Genomic DNA, 25,694 nt, shown 5'->3' with positions numbered 1-25,694 from the left:
GGGAGCATGATAACGGCCACTTTCTCAGTGCTGTGGCGAGTCCAAGGTCACCCAGCTGGCTGCATGTGGAATCAAATCACTAACCACTACACCAAGCAGGTGGCGTGTCTTCCTGAACTGATCTTGCACCAGATACCCACAACCTCCCCCCACATCAATGCATCACATGTAAAAAGCAAGTGTTTCCTTGAAACTCTTCCTTTATTTAGGTATCCGCAAAAGCATCGTTCTATTACTTCTATGGCTGAAGCTGACCCATTACTGAAATTAACAGTCATGATATAATCACCTTGGTCACAGGGCTGATTTTTCAGGGCTACTGTAATTGTGTGGCTGAACTCGTAACCTCGTTGAACCGTTTTGTGTGGATCCAACCCATCCTAAACTAGACGACATTTTGCAAAACTAGAATGACATGTCCCGTGACCGGTGATTAAGCCTGCCTAGCAGGTGCCAGAAGCTCAATCTTAAAGCCTGTGCTCGCTGACACACACCGTTTTTCATCTTCCTTGAATTATTGTGAAATAATTCCTCTCATCGGGAGATAATGCAATTAAAGAAAATAGGGACATCCCCGGGGACCAAGCTGTACATTTGGTTAAATTAGCAAACACCCCCATAAATAATACCACATGAATACATTGGGAAGCTGTAAATTCACCACCTCGTGAGAACAGGCTATTATTTTTATTGGGGGGAGGAAAATCCAATCTTCTTACTTTATCTGTTCAATCTCAGGTTCTGAATTGGCAGCCCGTACAGCCATATGGTGTAGAATCCAACATAAAGCAGATTTTCTCATGGAAACTAAGAATGTCTAGTAGTGACCGGTAGTCATCAGCAAGGGAGAGCCTGTTTGAAAACTGGAAGCCTGTTCTCCTTGCTATAAAACAGGGGTAGTCAAACTGCGGCCCTCCAGATATCCATGGACTACAATTCCCAGGAACCCCTGCCAGCATTCGCTGGTATGAGCGAGTTCTCTCCTGGTTTTGGTGCCTGGGAGGTGATGGAGCCTACATGCCTACTCCCATCTTTAACCACCTCCTGGCTCCCCCCTCCAGCCCTTCTTGAGCCTTCCAGTTAACATGGGTGGTGATGTCACTTCCTGGGCATGGCATGGATGCGTGGCCAGTTCTGGGGCTCCTCAAAGCCTGAGGGGCTCCTCCGTGACCAAAAGGTTGAAAAAGCTGGTCTACCACAATGCAGAGATCTTCTACAGCAGGGGTAGTCAAATTGCGGCCCTCCAGATGCCCATTTGCTGGCAGGGGCTCATGGAAATTGTAGTCCATGGACATCTGGAGGGCTGCAGTTTGACTATCCCTAACTATATGCTTTCTAAATCTTGGTCATGTAAAATGCCATCTGGTCTCAACTAACGTTTGGCATCTCAATTCGTTTTTCAAGGCAAGAGAGGTACAGGGGTGGTTCGCGATGGCCTGTTTATATGTAGTGACCCTGGGCTTCCTTGCTGGTCTTCCACCCAATTACTAACCAGTGTTGACCCTACCTATCTGTTGAACGCTGATGGGATTGGCTGAGCCTGGACCCCCTTATGGGGTGAGGGAGACAAGAATGTCACACATCGTGTGCTCCCATGAAAACAATCGGGTGGAACTAAACTCACAATTAATACTTAGCTCCAAGGGAATCACTCTCGCTTTGGGGAAGAATTGGTGCAGTTTTACACACCACGAGTATTGTCTGTCTGAGCACCCGCCTGCTCCCTTGCATATAAATACATTAATTCATCACAAAATAAGACTTCTGCAGGTTCTCTTTCCCAAGCTAACAGATCTAGTAAAAAGCTGTCCTCTGCCCCTTTCTGCCATTTGGCGAACTGGTAAGCCACAAAAATAACCTCAATATTGTGCTTCATTTCTGTAACTTGTGCCAGGAACATGAACTGGGTTTTCCCTCTTTACTGGCACCCAGACCCTAAATATTTATGTGTCTGCTTGAAAAGCTGGAATTGTGCATGTGTACAGCCTTTCTTGCCAATTTTTTGTCATGCCATGCTGGTACAGCTGTTGAAAGCACCCTGCCTTGCAGATTCCCCCCCTCCCACTCATAATTAAATTATTCCATAAAAGATGGCATCTTCCTTTCCTCTCTACCTTTTGCAATTATAAACCGGGATTAGAATCAATCCCTCCCTTGCATTAGCACAATGAATTAATGCAGCTGAGTTAACCCTCTCATGTCCTTCAGCCCCTGTTTGACTCATGCACATCCAGGGAGGTTAGCATGTAGCCAAGGGATGGAGATCTTTCAGGCTTTGGCTGGAATCCAGAGTAGCAATGTGCACACACAAGCCAGAGAGCTTTGTTTGATGTTGTTCCCGCAGCTGGTCTCACTGCCAGAGGGGAGATTGTGCACTGAACTGCAGTTTTCTTCAGCAAAAGCGGTGGTCCCACCAGCAAAGAACACAGCTACTGTGCGTGTTGCTACCTGAGTGAGTATGAATGCCACTTTCTGTGGACACAGAAAGTCTTGTCTACTGTCACTCTCTAGAGCAGCCTTTTGGAACCTTTTGACCTTGGAGGAGCCCCTGAAATAAAAATGTTCAGGCTTCATGGGCCCTGGAAGTGATGTCAGCTGCCCACGCCTTCCTGTCACGACCCCGGAAGTGACACGTTACCAGAAGTGACATCACCACCCAACCCCGGAAGTGACATGTTACCAGAAGTGACATCACCACCCGCACCGTTTGCTTTCCTTTCGCTTCATCGCCTTACCTTTACTACTGCTATGGCAGCTCTGCCTCACATAGGCCGGAAAGGAGAGCAGGAGCTGAGAAGACTGCCTGGAACCCCCCTACCACAGCACAACCGACTCCCCTCCTTTGATTTTTACAGACTGGGAGTGGAGGGCCACCCCACGATGGAAAGGGGTGCAACTCCGAGTGTCCTTGAAGAGGGGAAACGGGGGAGGAGAGAGGCTATGGCTCTGATCCATGGGGGAGGGGAGGCACCATGCGGGGCTTCTGGAAGCATGAGGCCCGTAGCACGTGCTACATGGATAAACCAACCTTGCCTGTGAGGTGGGGGGGGGGGAGGCTGAGGGAGCTCTAAGGGAAGAAGAAGAAGAAGAAGAAGAAGAAGAAGAAGAAGAAGAAGAAGAAGAAGAAGAAGAGTTGGTTCTTATATGCCGCTTTTCCCTACCTGAAGGAGACTCAAAGCGGCTTACAGTCGCCTTCCCATTCCTCTCCCCAGAACAGACACCCTGTGAGGGAGGTGAGGCTGAGAGAGCCCTGATATGACTGAAGAAGAAGAGTTGGGGCCATTCTGCACGACAAAGGCTTCCAAATTGTAAACGCTACTAATTTGCAGTTATGCACGACATCGCACACAATCTGCCACACTCCTGAAACAGACCCGCAAAAAGCGATTCATTGTAGCGCTTAAAGGGAAATCCAGAAAAGTGGATTCACCCTCCGAAAAGCGCTACACTCTTGCAAACAATCTGCAACAGTAGCGAAAAAGACCTGTGCATTCCCATTGTTGCGGTTCCAGCCAAGTCCCTCCCCCTGGCTCTCTCCTCTGAACTGGGTGAGGCTGAGAGAGCCCTGATTTCACTGCTCGGTCAGAACAGCTCTATCAGTGCTGTGGCGAGCCCAAGGTCACCCAGCGGGCTGCATGTGGGGGAGCGCAGAATCGAACCCGGCATGCCAGATTAGAAGTCTGCACTCCTAACCACTACACCAAACTGGCTCTCTGTGAATGGTCCAAGGTCTCCCAGCTTGCTGCATGCGGAGGAGTGGGGAATCAAACCTGGCTCTGTAAATTAGATGTCTCTGCTCTTAACCACTACACAATGCTGGCTCCTGCTCACAGCAAGCTATATGAAGTAGTAGAGACTGCAGTCCTTATGACAGTGGATTAAAAATACAGGCCCTGAACATTGCAACATTGGCAATATAGTTTGCTTTTCGAAGGAAGTGAAATCCCACAGTTTAGTCAATATATTTTGTTGCTACTTCAGTTTGGTGTAGTGGTTAGGAGTGTGGACTTCTAATCTGGCATGCCGGGTTCGATTCTGCACTCCCCCACATGCAGCCAGCTGGGTGACCTTGAGCTCGCCACGGCACTGATAAAATTGTTCTGACTGAGCAGTGATATCAGGGCTCTCTCAGCCTCCCCCACCCCACAGGGTGTCTGCGGTGGGGAGAGGAATGGGAAGGCGACTGTAAGCCGCTTTGAGCCTCCTTCGGGTAGGGAAAAGCGGCATATAAGAACCAACTCTTCTTCTTCTTCAGTAATATCAGGGCTCTCTCAGACTCACCTCCCTCACAGGGTGTCTGTTGTGGGGAGAGGAAAGGGAAGGCCAATGTAAGCCACTTTGAGACTCCTTCGGGTAGAGAAAAGCGGCATAAAAGAACCAACTCTTCTTCTTCTTCATTAATATCAGGGCTCTCTCAGCCTCACCTCCCTCACAGGGTGTCTGTTGTGGGGAGAGGAAAGGGAAGGCGAATGTAAGCCGCTTTGAGCCTCCTTTGGGTAGGGAAAAGCGGCATATAAGAACCAACTACTCTTCTTCTTCTTCTTCTTCTTCTTCTTCTTCTTCTTCTTCTTCTTCTTCTTCTTCTTCTTCTTCTTCTTCTTCTTCTTCTTCTTCTTCTTCTTTATTTAAGCTACACTCTACACTACAAAGTGCATTGCCAAGTCTGCCATTTGCCCACTTTAAAAAACAACTTCTGGATATTGTTCAAACTGCGTATCTGTATTTATTCCAGCCCCTTGCCGAAAAGTAACCTGGCTGCAGTTCTGCATTCTCAGCCACGTTCTTTTGGGTGCAGGGTTTTCATCCATGTGCTCTCGTGCTTGCGCATGTTGCTAACTTGCAAGACAAAAACAGGGCCTGAACTGAAAGTTGGAGAGCTTTAGAAATTTGCTGTGTTAAACTGGGAGGCAGGCAGGGTGAAACACAGGCCAGAGCCAACACCCCATGGAACAACGGCAAAATAGAAAGAGGACATCTGCTCATCTGGAAAATGCAACAGAGCTTGGGACAATGGCAATTCAAAACACTGTACAGCTGCCCAGACCCTCCGATATCTGCCTTGTAGCAACTGAACCGAAACCAAAACAGTGGCCCATTGAACTGAAACAAAAACCAAAACGTTGATCGGCACTGACAAACATCAGCTGCATTGTTCAGAATCCTGCTTGTGGTGGATGGTCTTAAATTCAGTTGCACGACAGGGAACTGATGTAGTAAACCAAGGACAAATTAAAGGAACAAGACAGCTCCAAACCAGAGTTATTTTTAAAGAAACAATTCAGTTTGCTAAGGATTTTATTATTCAACTGATTTAGCTGGGTAGCCACTTTGATGTGCGTTAGAACAGAAAGACTGGGGTCCAGTTGCACCTTAGAGACCAAAGAGAGTTTCAGGATATAAATGCTTGAGTGTCAAACCTCCCTTTTTCAGTTACCTTTATGGACCTTTGATACTAATAGACCCAAATTGTATGACTTAAAATATAAAATATAAGGTATATAAAATATAATAATTAGGTAGTGGGTCGAAGACTTTGTTTGTATCCCTGAAAAAAAAACAATTCAGAAATAAGTTTACTGAGGAAGTAAAATACGAAAACGAGGTTTTATACCTAGGATGGCTTTTTGCCATCGCCAGCTTGGAAATTTCTTTCTGTTTATTCATTTTGAGCTGACGGGTCGTCTCTGATTGTACAGCCCTTCAGCATCATACTCTTTGTTCCTTTCCTCTTCCCTCCTGATGTCTCTCATAAGATTTCTCTAATTTCATCCTTACCCTCCATTCTTTTTCCTCTCTGCCTATTCAAAGCCTTCTTAGAAGACTATGGAACAGGCCAGATCTGTTGTGTTCATGAATCAACAGTCTAAGAAGAATTCCTACAGGGGACCTTGGAGGAGATGCGCATTTAGCATAGTTAGATCAGGAACATCCTGATGCTTTTTGAACATGCTCCTCCTAGGCCCTGATTGGTTCGTTTCGAGACTTCCTCCTCCTCTGAGCAAACTTCCTCCCCGCATGCTTGCAGAACAGAAAGGATGAAGACAACAGAACAGCTCAAGAGTTAGGCATCTCTTTCTATACAGAGTTTGTTTCTCTTCTAGATTAAAACTATTTTATTCTTTTAAGAAGTTTGGTGCTGTAATCCGCTTTGCACATTTAAACTCCACCAACAATCCTTTCATCCCCATATTACCCTCCAATCATCCCCATTTCGGATGTGCCCAAATTAAGGTGACCAGATTGTCCCACTTTTGGAGGGACATCTGGGGGTACCTGGCAAATTGTACTTATGTTAAAATGTATACATACATACATACATACATGTGTATGTGTGTATACATATACATATACATATACATATGTATATATATGTGTGTGTGTGTGTGTGTATATATGTATGTATATATATATATATATATATATATATATATATATATGTATATGTATATGTATATGTATATGTATATGTATATGTATATGTATATGTATATGTATATGTATATGTATATGTATGTATGTATGTATGTATGTATGTATGTATGTATATATATATATGTATATATATATATATATATATATGTATATATGTATATATGTATATATATTATAATAGTTTTTTTGTGTTCAATGCATTCTATGAAACTTTTGATTGCTCCATGTAGACCAAATGTTTAATCAAGAACCCCCCTGGTCAATGGTGTCCCGCTTTACCAATGTTACAATCTGGTCACCTTAGCCCAAATCATCTCCCTTCACCTAGGTGGGTTCCATTGAAGTAGTCGGATTGGAAAACCTCTGGGCACTTCAAAGTCAATTGGACACTAGGGATTTTGTAACTGAACATTGCTGCCATATTCTTAGCATTGCTCTGCATAAACTGATATGTTTTACTGATGGATGGCTCAGGACTGGCTTTTTAAATAAGTGCTCTCCCATTTTTGACTGAGTAGGACTGCCTTTGAAATTACTCCTGCTTCTGATCTTCCATTCCTGCTTCATACTCTTTGTTAAGTCCACTAAGTTAAACTGGTTCGATATCGATGCCTCTTTCTTTCCAAGAGGGGTATCAAGTCTGTTTATGCAAAGAGTCAAAGACTGCAGAAGGGAGAGTCGCAGAAACCCTGGGGTTAGGCAGTCCATTGCAGAGCGTCAGCAAAGAGCAGAGTAGGATAACTGTAACCCCGGCCTATTCTGCACACAATAGATAATGCACTTTCAATGCACTTTAGAAGTACATTTTCCTGTTCTGCACAGGAAAATCCAACTGCCAAAGCACATTGAAAGTGCATTATCCTGTGTGTGCAGAATGGGCCCCCCTCTAAAACTTTACAGAAACACAGAGCACGAAAGGATCCAAAGGGTCATCTATTCCAACCCCCTGTACAGTGCAGGAAATTCACACCTACCTCCCCACCCCCCAGTGATCCAACCAGCTTTTCCACTCAATCTGGCCACTTTCCCTTCCCTTCACACGGTTTTATCCTTGCAGCTCTCATGAGTCACAGCATAACCTTGGGGGGGGGGGATCAAAGGGGACTTTCCTCCCTTTTTCATCAGTGGAATAGGTGGTGGGATCCACCCCGTTGGGGCTCAAAGGTCATCCATCAAAAGATTCCAGGAAAAGACAGGCTTATTTCCCCCACTGCACTTCTTTGCATTTCACTTGGCAGCTGTCCAAGAATGAGGAAGTGAACGCTTACGCGAAAGGTAACGCAAGTCACAATTTGCAGTTGTCACAGGGTGTGACCTTGAAGACAATGACACAATTAGGTGGAGCTGAGCAGCACAACAAACGCGCTGCTTCCTGCTCATTTCTGCCGACACAAATTAGGAAGTTTACGGAAAACAGTCCACTCATTAATGTTGCAGGAGTGGCGGTAATAATTTGCAAACAGGTGTTTGCAGAGGACTGCTGTGATCTCCCAAAATGGATGGCGGGAATATATGAATATAAGCAGTAATAAATGCAATTAGGCAAGGAAATGAGGGAAACGCAGGCAGAAAGGACAGAGACGGTGCGTTAATTCACAGGAGGCGGTGCACGGAATGCCAGGAGCGGAGAAGAATACGTTGATCAGGCAGTGGAGCAAAAGAAGAAAGAGACGCGTAAACTGAATGTGAAGGCATCAGAAGATAATTTGCCTTTCAAAGAAGGCCTTGAACAGATAACGTCAAAAGATGAGAGCCAGGACTGAAAGAGCGATATTATTGGGAATTGGTTATCAAACTTATTACTCAGAAGCCTGTTTTGAAGTGCGGATTGGCCATTATGGCCACCTTCTAGGGTTGCCAGGTCCCTTGGAGCTGCTGGCCGGGGGGGGGGGGCGGTACGTGGTCACCAGGAGTGGGGAGGAATGCTGGAAGTTAATGAAACATGTTCATGTGAACCAGAAGAACAAGAAGAAGAAGAGTTGGTTCTTATATGCTGCTTTTCTCTACCTGAAGGAGTCTCAAAGCGGCTTACAATTGCCTTCCCTTTCCTCTCCCCACAGCAGACACCCTGTGAGAGCCCTGATAATACTGCTTGGTCAGAACAGCTGTATCAGTGCTGTGGCGAGCCCAAGGTTACCCTGCATGTGGGGGAATCAAACCCGGCTCGCCAGATTAGAAGTCCGCGCTCCTAACCAGTATACCAAGCTGGACCTCCCAGAAGTGATGTAGGCACATCGGAGGTAATGCTTGGGTTTGGGAGCAAAAACCAGAGAATCACCTGGTGTCTATGATGTAATTCCCTCGATGTAATTCCTTTATGTAATAATTCAGGTGAACAGGTGGGGCAAGAAAATGGGGGATCTCCACCACCACCGGGGTCTGGCATCCCCACCACCTAGACATCTCCCAGTAGGTCAATAGCCTCTAAAACTAGGTTGGACAAGCCCTGTGGACTAAGGGCTACACCTAGCCTGCCAGATCCCATACAGCCTGGAAGATGTGACACTGGGCCTGCCTAAGTTTCCAGCTCTGGGTTGGGAAATACCTGGAGATTTGGAGGACGGGGCAGGGTATCATGCCATTGAGCCCACCCTCCAAAGCAGCCATTTTCATCAGGGGAACTGATGTCCGTCGTCTGGTGACCAGGTGTAATTTTGAAAGATCTCCAGCCAAGGTCTGCCCCAGTCAATCAATCAATATTTTATTCACGGTCATTCAGACCAAAACCCAAATACATGCAGTTAAAACTAAGACAATCCAAAAAGCAGGAAAACTGCCAATACTATAAAAATGTTAAAAATCTGACATCATAGTCAGTATTTAAAACATACTTTAAGTTACCAGTTTATAAGGTTGGATCAGAGAGAATTTTTTGATCCATATACCGAGTACGCAATTTCATGGCGGCGGTGCAAAATTTAGCTGTGCAGAGAGTTATTTGCTTATCTTCGTCTTGAAGCAGTACCTTGATTTTCTCCTTTGTGGAAGATATCAGGTAAGTGTTCAAAATTGGCTGGATAAAGGTGCGTCTGATAGTGTCATAAATGGGGCAGAACAGAAGCACATGTTCATCTGACTCTATCCATCCGCTGGCACAAGGACAGAGTCTCTGAGCAAGGGGTTTCTTTTGGTAACGCCCCTCCAGCACGGCAGTGGGTAGAGCTGAGCATCTTGCTTGGGCGAAGGCCCTTCTATGGGTGATAAGTTCTAGGTCTGACAGGTATGGAGCTGGAACAAGCGTGTATCGGATCCTATCTGGACACAGAAATTCTGGTGTTTTGGCTAGATCCCTTTGCCGACTGATGTCCTTGGCCCTTTGTTTAATTATGGATTTAGCTTGATCTTGCTGTATGAAGGCTAGCTGTTGTTCCATAAAGCCAAGCTGTGATAATTTGCATTTCACAGTTTTTAGCCAGATTGGCTGAAAGTTGTCTCTTAAGATCAAAGCAGACAATCGCTTTGGGTCATAGGTTAGCTTCAGCCAATATAGGATCGATGATACATAGATACAAAGGACTGGGGGTCTGCCCCAGTCCTTTGTGGCTCAAAGAAGGCAGAGCCTGGCCTGCTTCTGCTGTGAGCCTGGGTGTGGGGTGGGTGGCTGTCTTCTGGGGCAGTTTTCTTTCCTAGCCTGTTCTTGCTTGTACTCAAGGTAACACAGTTCTATCCTTAGCAGGTCTACTCTGAATCCTATTCAGGCCTATTCAATGAGCCAAGAGAGCATTGGACTGTGATTATTTATCAGATGTATCAGTCACCTTTCCAGAGAAGCCTGTATTTAAAGAGATTAGATTAGGGACTTGGGGTCAAACTGAGAGATTCATGATTGGATCTTCCCAGTATTTCAGAAAACAAATACATGGCAGCCATGGTTTAGAATGGGGCTGTGTAGAAAGGAAAGAGAAGGCTTCATCCTTCTACCTCCAACTCTGGCCAATCCAAATCCCTCCCATGCTGTTACAGAATACTGTGGAAGAATAGGGGGGAAAGACAGGTACCTGACTTTTTTCTTTCTATGTCTAAGAACAGGGTGATTTTGTTCAGTGAAGGCACATGAGGCTGAAAGAATTAGACATCTCTAAGTACAGCTTTGCTCTGACTCAGAGCAGCAATGTACTTTGCAAAACTGGGCAGAAGATTAAATTATGCCTTTTTCGGTGTCTCGTCTAGTTTCTAGCTTCTGTCGGTACAATGCACAATAGCGTTGAGTCAAAGGAGATGAGGGGTCTGGGCCTGAATGACAAATGGAGCCGACTAACAAGGCAGTCAGGCAAAAATAAATGGCTTCATTGGGGCCCAGTAGAATCCTGTTGTCCTTAAGTGTCCCTTGATCCTCATGGCATGAGCAGTTGTAATACAAACCTTGGCCATCTGAAGAGGTGGCGCCAAAGTTCAGCAGAGAACAAACTAGCAGGTCTGTCTCCTCGGCCTCATCTTTGTCACAATTGTCTTTGGCTTAAGACCCCTGGTGTCTTACGAAGCAAATATTCTATGACATTATGATGTTAAACCATAAAAACACAGCGTCAGTGGAATTAATGTAGGGACATTTGGGAAGGCTTTCAAGAAAATGTTGGACAGGGCTGTGGAAGACCAAATATCAGCATTCCTGGACGAAGCTTCAGCCCTAGATCCATCCTAGTCAGGTTTCCAGCCTGGCCACAGGATTGAAACAGCACTGGTTGCTCTGAGGGAAGACCTCTCTTGCCAGCTGGATCGAGGCCTACCCTTATCCCTGACCTGGAAACTACAGCTAGTCCAGTATGCAGCGGCCAGGCACCTCACAAGAACGCTGTGGAGATCTCACATCTGGCCTGTGCTCAAACAGCTGCACTGGTTACTAGTTGAATCCCAGATCAGGCTTGAGGTCCTGGTACTCACCCTTAAGGCCTTATGTGGCCTGGCCCCAGCATACCTGAGGGACTACCTCTCTGTATATACCCCACAAAGAGCTCTACGCTCTGCCACCTCCAACTGACTGGTGATCCCTGACCCCAAGGAAGCACATTTGAACTCAACCAGGGCCAGAGCCTTTTCCATCCTGGTCCCCACCTGGTGAAACCAGCAGCCAGAAAACGTCTGGGCCCTGCCAGAGCTACCCTACAAAATGGAGCTCTTCCGCCAGGCATTTGGTTGATGTCCAGCAGAAGCAACAACATCTACTAGGCCCCCAGAACCCCTCTCCTCACATGGTTGTGCCCTTGAAGCAAGCAAAAAGGAAACCTTGGACTGATCAACCTATGGGATTCAGTTAGCTGGAAATATTACTGTTAATGTTCCAGTTAATAAAAAAATAAATCGTGATCACCAAATGTTATTGTTACTGTTACTCCTGTTGTTATTATTGAACCATGTTGTATCTGTATTATGATTTCCAAGTTTTCTGTAAACCACTCTGAACTGCGAGGGGAGGGCGCGATATTGAATTAATAAATAAATAAATAAATTAATTAATTAATTAATTAATGCCAGTTCTTGACTTGTTAGTGGAAAATATGCAGCTTCAGATGACTACAGGGGCTGGACTTTGAAAATATCATGCAATGCAACATACACAACTGACACCTGCATGCTAAAACAAGGATATTGTAAAGGGAGAATACAGTGCCATTCCATGCCTTTCTTACATTTCACTCAATACACAATTATTCCACTGAGTATCCATTTGCCTGGTAGCTCTCTACTTCTACACAGAACTACACACAACCAAACAACTAAATAAGCCTACATACTTAGCTTTGCATACCAAAAACCTAGATGCCCTTATTTTAAAAAAATATTGTGACTGCTCTCTAGTTGATAACACTGCTCTAGTTATACTGAGATATCAAAAGTAACCATAGCTAATGCTATTCAAATACACTGGGATTGTTTTTCCTCTTGCAATTTCAGTCTTGAATATATCCATGAGAAGGCTTTTGAACCTTGTTATGAATCTTTCCCATTTATATTCAGAGCTTTTCACCCCCACCTTTACCGAAATGGTACCCTGATCCTTACTGCTTCTATCTGGAACCATTTAAATCAAAGAAGCTGATTTGCCCCCCATTTAGTTTCAGTGTTAAGCTTCTTCTTAATTTTCCGCATGACGGTTGGTTATAGGACGTATCTAGTATGATTGCAAGAGTTGCTTTGTGTTAGCAATAGATAGAATCAGAAAGGGGGAAGAGGGGGAAGAAAGAAGAGCCACAAATTGAAATGCAGCAGAAAATGTGTGAAAGAAGGGAAAGGAAGGTACATGGAACTGTGGAAGACATTCATTATTTTAAAAAACCCAAAAACAAATGCAAGAAATAATAGATGTTTGAATGTGAACAAATGTAGGCAGCCTTCTGTTTGGAATTAGGCCTGCTGATGATCCATTCATTTCAGGGACTTAAGAATAAACTATTGCACACCGGATCATGGCTGCTATTTTACGTTGTCTACTCCCCAAGTGGTAACCAGACAGTAAGGTGTTCCTTAGCCATTTATACACAGTTTAGATTCAAGTGGGTAGCTGTGTTGGTCTGAAGTAGCACAACAAACATTGAGTCCAATAGCACCTTTAAGACCAACAAAGATTTATTCAAGGAGTGAGCTTTCGAGTGCAGGCACTCTTCTGCCTGAGGAAGTGTGCTTGCACTTGAAAGCTCATGCTCTGAATAAATATTTGTTGGTTTGGACTCAAATTCTTGTTATACTCAGTTTAGTTTCCTGTAGCCGAGAAAGCACCGAAAGCATGCATGCTTCAATAGAAATTGTGGCTTAGATCCAAAAGAGCCCTTCTGGTGATGGAAAGACTTTCCATGACTGGGGCTGAGTCTGCACTTTGCTTTTGATCCTCTCCCCGCCCAAATAAACTCCTCCTCTCGACACTATATTCGATTTCCATTTTGATTTTGGGCGCTTTAAATTTTCCCTCTGCAACATCCATCATTGATCTGCAATGACCCTACCTTTCCCCTGCAATATCCAGGAGTAGATATAACTTGCTATATTTGAAGAACCGGCTCTTAAAGCCCCCACTATAAGTGTAGATGTTCTAAATTTTGTGGACTAACTTCCTCCCCCATGTCTCCAAAGTTGACGTAGCAAAGTAGTCTGTCATTGATTGGTCAAGGTGTCAGTTCAAAGCTGTCCTGGTTCCCGGTTGCAAGATTTCCCTCCCAAGACTTATTTTTGCCCTCATTTAGGGCTTTGTTTTCAAGTGACTGTGCTCCAAGAGCCCATACGCCTCTCAGCAGAGATTTGCCTCTTGCATTTATTTTTCTCTGTGAGGCTGCTGCTGCCTCCCTCCTTCCCCTCCCTCACTCAAGAAAAGAAAGAAAGAGTCTCCTGCTGCGCTGGGCTCCTCCCCGGCTTGTTCTGGCAAGGGAGTAAAAAAACAAATAAAACATTCTTCTTTAATGCCCACTGGACTTCACCTGACCCCCCCCCCCACTCGTTCAGGGAAAGAGAAATAAACAGCTTCCTGATCACCACTACCCCTCCCTGCTCTGAGCTTCCCGAATCAAGTGCAGAACCCTTTCTGTTTCAATTTGGGTGAAAGGAAGGAGGAAGACCCAGGTTCAAATTGATCTGAATTCAGCAGGATCAACAACGGAAAAAACACAGTAAGTGCAGAATCAGCCTGGAATCAGCCTGGAATCCACTTCTGAATCCAGCCTAGAATTTTTTTTATTGGAAAAGATAGAAGCAAAGAAGGAGGGAGACATCTAAAAACAGCATATCCTTGAAAAGCTGTACCATACCTTTCATTGTAAGTGCACCCAGGAGCTCTCTGTCTCCCTGTTCATTCAGACTATTGATTTTGCATACTTGTAGTGCAATAGCCTCAGATTCCACTCCTACAGCTGAATAGCCCATGCTGGAAATCATATCTAGGCATTAAGAAACATTATTATTCTTTTGTTAGGGGCCTGACCACGTATTCCCAGTGATCCAGCTAGCCAAACTCATAAATACAAAACAAACAGGAGAGAAATGAGCTTTGCTATAACATTGTGAAGAGCCTCTTGTGGCACAGAGTGGTAAGGCAGCAACATGCTGTCTGAAGTTGTCTGCCCATGAGGTTGGGAGTTCAATTCCAGCAGCCGGCTCAAGGTTGACTCAGCCTTCCATCCTTCCGAGGTCGGTAAAATGAGTACCCAGCTTGCTGGGGGGTAAACGGTAATGACTGGGGAAGGCACCGTCAAACCACCCCATATTGAGTCTGCCATGAAAACGCTAGAGGGCGTCACCCCAAGGGTCAGACATGACCCAGTGCTTGCACAGGGGATGCCTTTACCTTTACCTTATAACATTGTGACATTACGTCCGGCACAAACCTGGAAATGATATCACTGCATCAGGCCACATCAGGTCTCATAATGGAAACAAATGTTTCTGAACAGGTGCTCCCTACTGACCCCAAAGGCGATGTCTCTTGTGTAAATTTTAAGTACCTCCTGCTCCAATGAGATGAAGGAACATCAGGACTAACCCTTTGTTTACATGAAGTAGTAACTGTTCACCAGAAGACCTATTGATGGCATTTTGGAGGTCAATGGTCTAGAGCAGTGGTCCCCAACCTTTCTGAGGTTGGGGACTGGCAGGGCATTGGGGCGCGGGGCGCGGACCGCGGCTCGCAGCCCGCGGCCCACGCCCACGCATAGGCCCGCGCCCGCGGGCCGCGCCCACACATCGGCCCGCGCCCCCGCATCGGGTTGTGCCGTGAGCCGCGCCCGCGCATCAGGCTGCGCCCGCGAGCCACGTCCACACATCGGGCCGCGCCCCTGCATCGGGCCGCGCCCCGCGAGCTGCGCCCGCACATTGGGCCGCGCCCGCAGGGGCACAGCCCAGCCCCGATTCCCTCTCCCCGCCCTCCTGCAGTAAGAAGCTTCCCGGGCCGCAAGCTTGCGGCCTGGGAAGTTTTTTATTGCGGGGGGGGGGCGGGGAGAGGGAGCCGTGGCCCGGTGCCATGGCCTTCGCAGCCCGGCACCAGGCCGCGGCCCACAGGTTGGGGACCACTGGTCTAGAGGTAGGATGGTATCCTGACAACAAGGGGGTGGGGACATAGTGGGAGGCATGATTGAGGATGAACCCCTGTTTGGGGAGTTACTTATGGACTTATGGACCTCCTCTTCAAGCAAAGCTTTTCTGAAATGCCTCTCAGTTTGTTTGCCTAGCTCGTTGGATTGTTCGTCTAGAACGAAGCAGGATAATAGGAGCTAGGAAGCTGGTTTTAATTGAATTTTAATTTTACCCAGATGTATTTGTACTTTTGTATTCTTTTTACTGTTGTACACCATCCCGAGACCAATTTCTAAACCCCCTCCCCAAATAAAAATAAAATGTATTGTCACTTCCAAGAAAAACCTGGAAATGATTTTGTACCTCTCTAGGAATTACCACTCAAAGAGTTTCCAGCAGTTCCTAGAGGGAACTGATGTCACCTGACAGTAATTTTTTTTTATTATTTTTCTCCTGCTGGCCACAGCAGCATGAAATAGAATAGCCCTGTCTCAAACATTAGGATGGCAAAGTATCTCAATTGCACAGAATTCGAGTAAATAAGAGAAATGTGACAGTGTATTTCAATAAATGGCATCTTCTGAACGATCTGGACTCATTAAGAAAGGTGATGGAAGAAGCACTAAAGCTGAGAATCAGAGTTGGACATAAATACGAATAAAATGAGCCCTTGGACTACAGCCCTTGCAAATGGATGATCGGGCTTCCCTGAAGCTCAACTTCCCTTTAAAACACACATGCAAACCCCAAGCAGTCACTATGGCAATGAAAAAAATATTGTGATGTTTCAGAGTTGTGGAACCATGACTCAGAAAGAACAGAAAGAGGGCATTTAAAACCGTAATTCCCATTGGGCAAATAGCATGCTTTTAAATATATATGCACCAGTATGTTTCACTGGTAATGAAACGGGGCACGGACATTTCAAAGCAGATGACTGTCCCTATAAAACTGCTTTACAGCGAGCGAGACCATGGGCCCACCTAGGTCAGTACTGACCTTGGAATATTTGACAACTCTTCAATTGGAGGTGTCGGGGACTGAACAAAGGGCCCTTCTCAAGTAAAGAGAGAACTCTAAAGCAGGGGTAGTCAACTTGTGGTCCTCCAGATGTCCATGGACTACAATTCCCATGAGCCCCTGCCAGCATTTGCTGGCAGGGGCTCATGGGAATTGTAGTCCATGGACATCTGGAGGACCACAAGTTGACTACCCCTTCTCTAAAGCACCTATGGCCCTTCCTCTTCTGGAACAAGGGGGAGAAAAGATGCACAACTGCCTGCATGTTCTCTGAAGCCCAGGTGCAATATATCTTGGTCCTAAGATTAAGGTACTAGTATTTCTCCATTTTGAGGACAGACAGCAAACCAACATATGAACCTACAGCTAAGAATTATGGCATCCAAGACCATAAAAAAAAATTAATCCCCTGTTCTGAACAGAATATAAGAGACTTACTTAAGAACACAGCCGTTTGCATCATTGTGGTTAGATCAGGGATTCTCAACCAGCGTGCTGGAGCACAAGAGTGGCCCATTGGCGCACCCTTCATGGCATGTTGGGGTTTTTCTTTTAAACTCTCTGCTATGTGCAGGTCAAGTGGTCAATGAAAGGCCTGGAAGGGGTGGGAAAGGGAGGAGCCCCACCATTCAGACCTTTGCCGGCCAAGGCTCCTACCATTGCATAGGCCTGTGTCAGCAATAGTGGCTGGAGTCAAATGAGTCTTTCCTTGGTGTTGGGGGGTGTCTTGTTTTGTTTGTTTGTTTTAACTCCAGAGGGTGGAAGAGGGGCCTTGAGTGGCAGGGGGAGGGGCCTTCCCCTGCCACTTATTTATTCTGGAGAGGAGACGACTAAGAGGGGATCTGATAACCATCTTCAAGAATTTAAAAGGCTGCCATATAGATGGAGCAGAGTTGTTCTCTCTTGCCCCAGAGGGACGGACCAGAACCAATGGGATGAAATTAATTAAAAAGAAATTCCGTCTAAAGATCTGGAAGAAGTTCCTGACAGAGCGGTTTCTCAGTGGAACAGGCTTCCTCGGGAGGTGGTGGGTTCTCCATCTTTGGATGTTTTTAAACAAAGGCTCAATATCCATCTGACGGAGAGGCTGATTTTGTGAAGGTTCAAGGGGGTGGCAGGTTACAGTGGATGAGCGATAGGGTTGTGAGTGTCCTGAATAGTGTAGGGGGTTGGACTAGATGACCCAGGAGGTCCTTTCCAACTCTATGATTCCATGGCCTGGTGCCCCCCTGCAGCCAGGTCTTGGGTGGCAAGAAGATGGACCTTCTACATCTTAGCGCCCACCCTAGTGAACTCTGAGTCTTGGGTGGCAAGGAAAGGGGCCTTCTGTGACTCCAAAAAAGCCATATTTACAGTGATCCCCGGTGTCCTAACCCATTGTGCCTCATCTGTGGAAGAAACCTTGCTCATGAAGAAAGGATTCCATCTGGGTGACGTCTCTTCTGGTGGTATGTCATTTCTGGAGGCGTGGCAGGGAGGTGTGTCCAGCTGGCAGCACTTCTGGTATGCCTTGAAGCCTGAAAAAATGTTCAGGTGTACCTCCAAGGTCAAAAGGTTGAGAAAGGCTGTGTTAGAGAGTTGAGTTAGGACAAGGGAGCCTTGAGGCCACACGTTTGCTCCCCCACATAGTTCACAGGGTAGCCTTTGGACAGCTACCATCTTTCAACCTAACATATTTCACAGGCTTCCTTTGAGAATGGGAAGGGATCAGGGCACCACATCTGCTCCCTTGAAAAGTTGTAAAAAATTTGAGAAAGGCTGATTTGGAGGTTGGGAACCCTTGTTGTGGTCCCTCTAGACTTGCCACTGTCTTGCTACTTTTTGGAAGGAGCTCTGCATGTATAAAGGTAAAGGTATCCCCTGTGCAAGCACCGAGTCATGTCTGACCCTTGGGGTGACGCCCTCCAGCGTTTTCATGGCAGACTCAATATGGGGTGGTTTGCCAGTGCCTTCCCCAGTCATTACCGTTTACCCCCCAGCAATCAAGCTGGGTACTCATTTTACCGACCTCGGAAGGATGGAAGGCTGAGTCAACCTTGAGCCGGCTGCTGGGATTGAACCCCCAGCCTCATGGGAAAGCTTTCAGACAGCTGCCTTACCACTCTGTGCCACAAGAGGCTCATTGCATGTATGCATGTGTATAATTCCTCCCATCACTCTTCTTGCTTGGACATTGAGAAGAACAGCAGGCCAGCAAGGTGAGGTCATTCAGCAACGAAGAGGATTCCTTTGAAGATAAGTCAGTTCAGAGGCTTCCTCCAATGATTCTTATCTTTGTGCCTCCTTTCATGCACAAGAAACACTCCCTGTTGGTAAGCAGCAACTTCGAGGGTTTATCCGGTGGTGAATCTGGGAGCACTCCAACCCCAGCAAGTATACATTTTGCTCTCCCTAGAGAAGTCTTTCATTAGACAGTCATCGAAGGAACCAGCAGCCGTCTCCGATCCCCTCTCCTGCATGGTTTGGTGGCCGAAGTGATGACCCAGAGCCCGTGAGCATCACTGTGATTATCAAATATTCTTCCACCAAAAAGGAACCAGTCATCAGGACGGTCACCTGGCAACATGAAACTGTAGCATGACTTCATTAATCTTTCAAAATAGTTTGACTTGCTAACTCATAAATTATGAAAGCCAGTTTGGGTGTGCATCTAGCACCTCCCTTGGCGTTTCAAGTCCAAGTTCTCACTTCAGTTTGACAGCTTCCCTTTGAAGCGACTTATAAATAACTCGTTTATTTATATATTTCGTCAATAAGCGGGCCAAAATTAAATATGGGATAAATGGGATATTTTGAGGTTCCTCTGTGAAAGCAGCAGCTCTTTATTGATGAAAAGAGAGAAGTCATATTGTTCATGCTGCCTAGAGCCTAAGGAAACAATGTGAGACCTAAATATCTCAGATAAATACTGCTTATTGTTGGAGACGATTTTCTGAGGAACTGTGTATTCATTGTCTCCTCTGACCTTCAGTCTGACTTCTGAGACTGTCAAATGCCCATTCTGGAAGTGAAAGTGTTAAAATGTGTATATGTGTGTGTGGGAGGGAAATGGGAGCTTTTCTTGGCAAGATGAATCCTTCCAAAATGGCTGCCATGGGACTTAAGGCCACCCATAAAATGGCTGCTGTGAGGTGGACAACACAAAATGGTCTGAGGCAAAGACTGTCCCATAATGGAACAGTTGTCCTCAATGGAAGGTCAGCGCAGTCCTTGACAACGAAAGTGTTCTAAGCTGGAAATGTGTTTGAATTGGTGTGCGTTTGTTTTTTTCTGATCATCCCAGAGAATCTGTGCCAGACTACCTATGTACAGATGCTTCTTCAGAGACTACAAAGTATACGGTCATATCTTGAGGCTCCCATGCTGTGTCAGGCAGTTTAACATCATCACGTATAGACAGTAGGTTCTTGTCCATCCCTACGTATGTAGTACCTGATTAGATCCTGGCCAGAGCACACATGGAAAAGGAACTTTGGCATTTCCCCCTGTGCCATTTGCCCAGTCTGGAACAGTCCCAGGAGGAGTAGTTGGGCAACTCTCAATATATACCAGGGAACATATAGGTTTCTGTTTGAATATGCAGAGAGAACACAGCACCAGGCTGCTTAAAGAACAAATAGTTTGTATTCAGAAGAGAAAATTTTGTGTAGAAAGAGACAGCTACCTAACTATCTAGTTAGCTTTTGTCTGCAGTCATTCTTCTGTTCAACAACTGTCCTGGAGGCCAGCAGGAAGACTCCTGTTGAGCTAATCAGGACTCTGAAGGATATAATTTGAAAACCACCAGGAAGTTCCTATGTATGCTAAATATACATCCCCTCCGATGCCCCCTGCAGGACACACTTTATAATCTGCTCAATTATGCACATGGCAGATCGTAGATATTCCAACAGTCCCAATGTAGCACCCCAACTCTTGGGTTTGTTTCAGTTTGGGAAAATGGCACAGGGGGAAATTTAAATCCCAAGGTGGTTCAGTCATCGAGGTCCAGATGATCCATGCCTCTTTCTCTTTCTCTTTCCCACGTCCCCACCTCCCAACTCAAAAGGGATGCCAACATTTACTACAACTTCCAGACGATTCAGGCCTTTTTCTCTTCCCACCTTACCATAAGTGCCAATATTTACTAGAACGTTACATTTCAAAGAGAGAAGTCTTTCATTCAGGCAGCGGTGACTTGCTTTGATTGCATCAAGGAGTGAATCACATTTCCAGGAATGCCCCCAAACTATTTTTAGGATCTGGATAATCTCACAATGAAAAATGCAAAACAGCCTGTCATTTCTCATTAGATTTCTTTTTTCAGGCAATCTTCTGGAGTCAATTAGCTGGAGAATGTAATTGTCACAAGAACACTCATTTTAATTAATCTGAATTATCATATTCATGGCAGAGAATGTCATTCAGATGCTATTCAGGCTCAGCAATCCCTTTTTAACAGAGCAACTTCTCCACTGCATTTTTTTTTTAAAGTTCAGATCTATTTGTGTAATGTCTGGGGGGCAGGGGGGCAGAATCAGGTGGCAGTCCAGAATGTGTGCATCCTTTCTAATGTGCTATTAGGCACCTAGAGAACTGTGCTGCAGGCGCAGGTGCCAATTAATGTAAGACAATTCTGGCTCACAGTTCAGTAATCACTTCTCTCTTCCCTCGGCAATTCTTACTTGTTGTAGAAACAACATAGCAACTGATGTTCCAGAATTCAAAGTGCAGCATCTGAAAAAAAAACTGGGCAGATACTGGAAGAAGACAGCCTAGAAATCAGGCTGTTTCATTTGCGGAAGGAGAGAAAAACAGGGAGTTTTTACACAGGCAACGGCTCCGATGGAAGTGTGTGTGTGTGTTTTTGGGAAGGCCAATTTAGATCAAACCTGCTTTCCCTTCCAAAATTCTGCTTTGCCAGACTTGCTCCCTGTTCGCTTGTCTATCAAATTTGCAAGCAGGTTGGCCTACTTCTTAAAAAATATTCGAAGGTCTTGTAAATAATGGATGAGGGAAGAGAGTTATACATATTCATCGACTTGGCTGCTCGGTGAGCCAATCTGGGAACAGCACCGCTGAAGGCAAATGTTCAAAAGGGGCCCGAATAGGAACAACAGTGGATAACAGCAACCAGATAAGCCTAGGTTCCCTCTTTGCCCACACAGAGTGAGAGGGGGGATTTAACTGTACGTTAGGGATGCCTCCGAGGGTCCATGGCAGCCAGGTGTGAGCTGCAGATTCTACAGTTGGCAAGTAGTTCTCAAATAGGTGGGATCCAGTTCAGATTGAGAGTGCTGCATAAGGGGAGCAAGATCTTAAACTCTCTCATGCATGGCTTTCTCCCCCTTCTTCCCAAGCACTACAGTCTTGCCCCAGAGTTGCCAGCTCTGGGTTGGGAAATACCAGGAGATTTGGGGGGCAGAGGCTGAGGTGGGTGTGGTTTGGAGAGGGACTTCAGTGGGGTATAATGCCACACAGTCTACTTTCCAAAGTGGCCTTATTTCTGGTTGATTTTATCTCTGTCGCTTGTAGAAGAGCCAGTTTGGTGGAGTGGTTAAGAAGAAGAAGAAGAGTTGGTTCTTATATGCCACTTTTCCCTACCCGAAGGAGGCTCAAAGTGGTTTACAATCGCCTTCCCTTTCCTCTCCCCACAACAGACACCCTGTGAGGTGGGTGAGGCTGAGAGAGCTCTGATATTACTGAAGAAGAAGAGTTGGTTCTTATATGCCACTTTTCCCTACCCGAAGGAGGCTCAAAGTGGTTTACAATCGCCTTCCCTTTCCTCTCCCCACAACAGACACCCTGTGAGGTGGGTGAGGCTGAGAGAGCCCTGATATTCCTGCTCTGTCAGAACAGTTTTATCAGTGCCGTGGTGAGCCCAAGGTCACCTAGCTGGTTGCATGTGGGGAAGTGCAGAATCGAACCCGGCATGCCAGATTAGAAGTCCGCACTCCTAACCACTACACCAAGCTGGCTCTCTTGAGTGGTGGTCCCTAATCTGGTTTAGCCAGGTTTGATTCCCAGCTCCTCTACAGGGTGATCTTGGGCTCGTCACAGTCCTGATAGGGCTGTTCTCACAGAGCAGTCCGGTCAGAGCTCTCTCAGGCCTACCTACCTCAGAGGGTATCTGTTGTGGGGAAAGGAAATGAAGATGATTGTAAGCTGCTTTGAGATTCCTTCAGACTGTGAAAAGTGGGGTATAAATTTAATCCGTGTCCTTTTTGAAGTGAGGCTTCCAGAATTGCACACAGTACTACTGGTGCGGTCTGACCAATGCAATATACAGCAGGTCTATGACATCTTGTGATTTTGATGTGATGCCTCTATTGATACAGCCCAAAACTGCATTTGCTTTCTTGAGGCTGGCCCTCGTTCTGGTCTGTAACTTTTCCTGTGCTCTTAGGAACTGAGTTCCAGTTACAGAACTTGCAGCACATGTGTGATATCAATGACTCAGAAATATAACACAGGAACAGGCAGAGACATTGGCTATAAATATACAAGATGTCTACTGAGTATCAATTGACCACAGTGACTATTTCTAAAAGGTAGCCTTGACCATAGGTTTGAAAACAAAACTACTAGATATTCTCTGAGAATTATGATTTTCCAACACATCAAATAATTATGTCATTTGGGACTTGGAAAATGTGGGGTCCCCCCCCCTTCATTTTTGAAAGTTTCATAACATCTGCTTGATAAAGGCTTTTATAGAATTCAAAAGCTTACACGGTATTTTGGATCATCTATGGCCTCAGTAAAACACATTACGTGATCAGGTTGCTTTTTTCCCTAGGTTTTGCACATGCAAATATGGCTGTTGACAGTATTTTTTCTAGTTATGGGCAGACTGCATATTATTCAAACAATATCTCGCTTCATTGTTTTCTCAGTAAACACAGAACTATCTAAAATAAATGAACACAGACTATTTTTTAGAAGAAGAAGAAAAGTTGGTTCTTATATGCCACTTCTCTCTACCTGAAGGAGTCTCAAAGCGGCTTACAATCACCTTCCCTTTCGTCTCCCCACAACAGACACCCTGTGACGTGGGTGAGGCTGAGAGAGTCCTGATATTACTGCTTGGTCAGAACAGCTTTATCAGTGCCATGGCGAGCCCAAGGTCACCCAGAATCAAACCCGGCATGCCAGATTAGAAGCCTGCACTCCTAACCACTATATCTAACTGGTTCCAGCTCATATTCTAACTGATTTAAGGACAAATAAGATTGATTCAGGTACGTGCAGATATCAGTGACCCTTGGTGTTCCCATGTGGCCCAACGCCCACATTAACTCATAAGCATCACCTGATGAAATGATGTCATCAGGTCTGGGGAAATACTGAATGAAATCAATGGGCTGCCAACTTGTTGGAAGGGAGGGGAAATGGTTAACCTGATGACATCATATTATGCTTTTTTATTAGTAAATGTTAGCATCTGGACTTATGGAGCACCAGTAGCAAAAGGCCTCTCTAGGGATTTGGATCTAAGCAAGTGTTAGCAGAAGATAGTATCAGGCACGATTTTCTTTACATTCACCTCCCCATTCTATGTCACAGTGCCCCCCCCCCCGAGATTTCTCTGGAACTTCAACTAAAAATGCATTCTTGGTGCAAATGTGCATGTTATACCTTCTCCCCTATACCTCCACAACAAAAAGGACTAGAAATATGCATGTGTGTGTAAAGCAACCCTTCCACCCAAATAGAAAACATCCTGTTACTTTTAGAGAGGCTTAATGGGATGCCATTTGCCAGATGTGATGTTATTTACCCCCATGCCATGAAAAACTTCAGCTGAACATTCCCACACATTTCAGCCTCAGGACTTTCTTCTCCAGGCTGTTGGCAACCACAGTGTGGAGAAAACCCTTGTGTGAATGCTGCATTGCTGCTGTGGACAGCTCTGCATGCTCTGTAGCAATGTGAGTCACAAAGAGGATTGTCATCTTCATGTGGAAGCAACGCTGGATTGGGACCGTGCTTCCAACTCAGATGGTATCTGCTGACATTGGAGTTTCAAGAAACTTCTGCCAGCTTATGAGTCAGCCCTATCTGAATCACTTCTTCCACTCCTTGGGAGAATCTATGATTTCATGGATAGTTCATACATGGTAAAAAGCAGGGGTAGTCAACCTGTGGTCCTCCAGATGTCCATGGACTACAATTCCAATGAGCCCCTGCCAGCAAATGCTGGCAGGGGCTCATGGGAATTGTAGTCTATGGACATCTGGAGGACCACAGGTTGACAACCCCTGAAGAAAGGGCAGAGAAGAAAGATGGGTCTCAGCTGCCCAGTTAACCTAGTCATCTGTAACTCTGTCTCCATCACACATTTCCCAAGCATGGTACCAAGATACTCAATGGCACTGAAGCATGGAGATTTTCAAAATGGCGGCTGAGGAGAGCCCTCCCACCCTGTGAAAGAAAAAGGCTTTTTAACATTAAAAACTTCTACCCTTATTTGGGCAGGTTGACTCACCCCCTTCCATAGTGACCAATGATGGCCTGGAGGGGGTGGGAAGGGGAGGGTCCTTGGCCATTTAAACCTTTGCAGCCTGAGGGTCCTCTCACTTCTAGGGGCATGGCAGAGAGGTAATGGCCTGCTGACATCACTTCCTCCTGGTACCTTGAAGCCTGAACCATATTTCAGCACTACCTCCATGGTCTAAGGTTGGGAAAGGCTGCCCTCAGGGTGCTCCAAGACTTCATATTTTCCTCTTGAGAGACATTTCCCGCCTCCATAGGAGAAATAATCTCACCTGCAGGGCTCCTGTGAGGCTGAACAAAATGTCACCTGCTCTGACCGTAAGAAGCTAATCTTCGTTCATCACGCTGGCTTCCCACGTCAGAATCAATCCCCCACCAAGGGAAGTCTAGCACAGCCAAAATAGAACAGCCAGGCGAGCAAAGGTCCACCTCTGTACAAAGTACAGCATCTGAAAAACTGCATTCCCAACAGGTTTGTCAGGGCTTTTTACCTTTCTGCGTTTATGAGGGGGGAGGCGGGGAGACAATGAAGCTATTCAATTTGCCCCGACCACTCCCAGCGCAAAACCTCTGCCTTGATGGTTCTTCAGAATCAAGACTCAAGATCAGATTTCTTTTAAGCTAGCTGCTAAAACGCACACGCAGCAGCAGCTTTGAAACTGCACCCTCATGTGCCGAACAGAAATCGGGCAAGCTGAAAAGAAAAGACAACAGCCAAGGCTTTGTTTGCTCTCACAGCTCCTTAAAGGAGCATCTGTTTACAACCCTGCCAG

The 25,694-nt window shown here is 45.8% G+C and overlaps 1 protein-coding gene across 6 annotated transcripts in view; it reads right to left on the bottom strand.

Moving 5' to 3' along the window:
• Nucleotides 1–25,694, bottom strand: part of EML1 (EMAP like 1) — a 171,534-nt gene that overhangs the window by 105,926 nt on the left and 39,914 nt on the right. For 4 of the 6 annotated variants that reach the window (XM_077323651.1, XM_077323652.1, XM_077323654.1 and 1 more), the window contains exon 2: nucleotides 14,166–14,294. The exons of the other annotated variants lie outside the window; for them this stretch is intronic. In XM_077323651.1, the coding sequence (XP_077179766.1) occupies nucleotides 14,166–14,294 (129 nt within the window). The remainder of the gene's footprint in view (nucleotides 1–14,165; nucleotides 14,295–25,694) is intronic. 6 annotated transcript variants of the gene reach the window in all.

Source organism: Paroedura picta, chromosome 2, assembly GCF_049243985.1.
Source record: "Paroedura picta isolate Pp20150507F chromosome 2, Ppicta_v3.0, whole genome shotgun sequence".
NCBI lineage: Eukaryota > Metazoa > Chordata > Lepidosauria > Squamata > Gekkonidae > Paroedura > Paroedura picta.
This window is presented reverse-complemented; position numbering and strand designations above follow the sequence as displayed.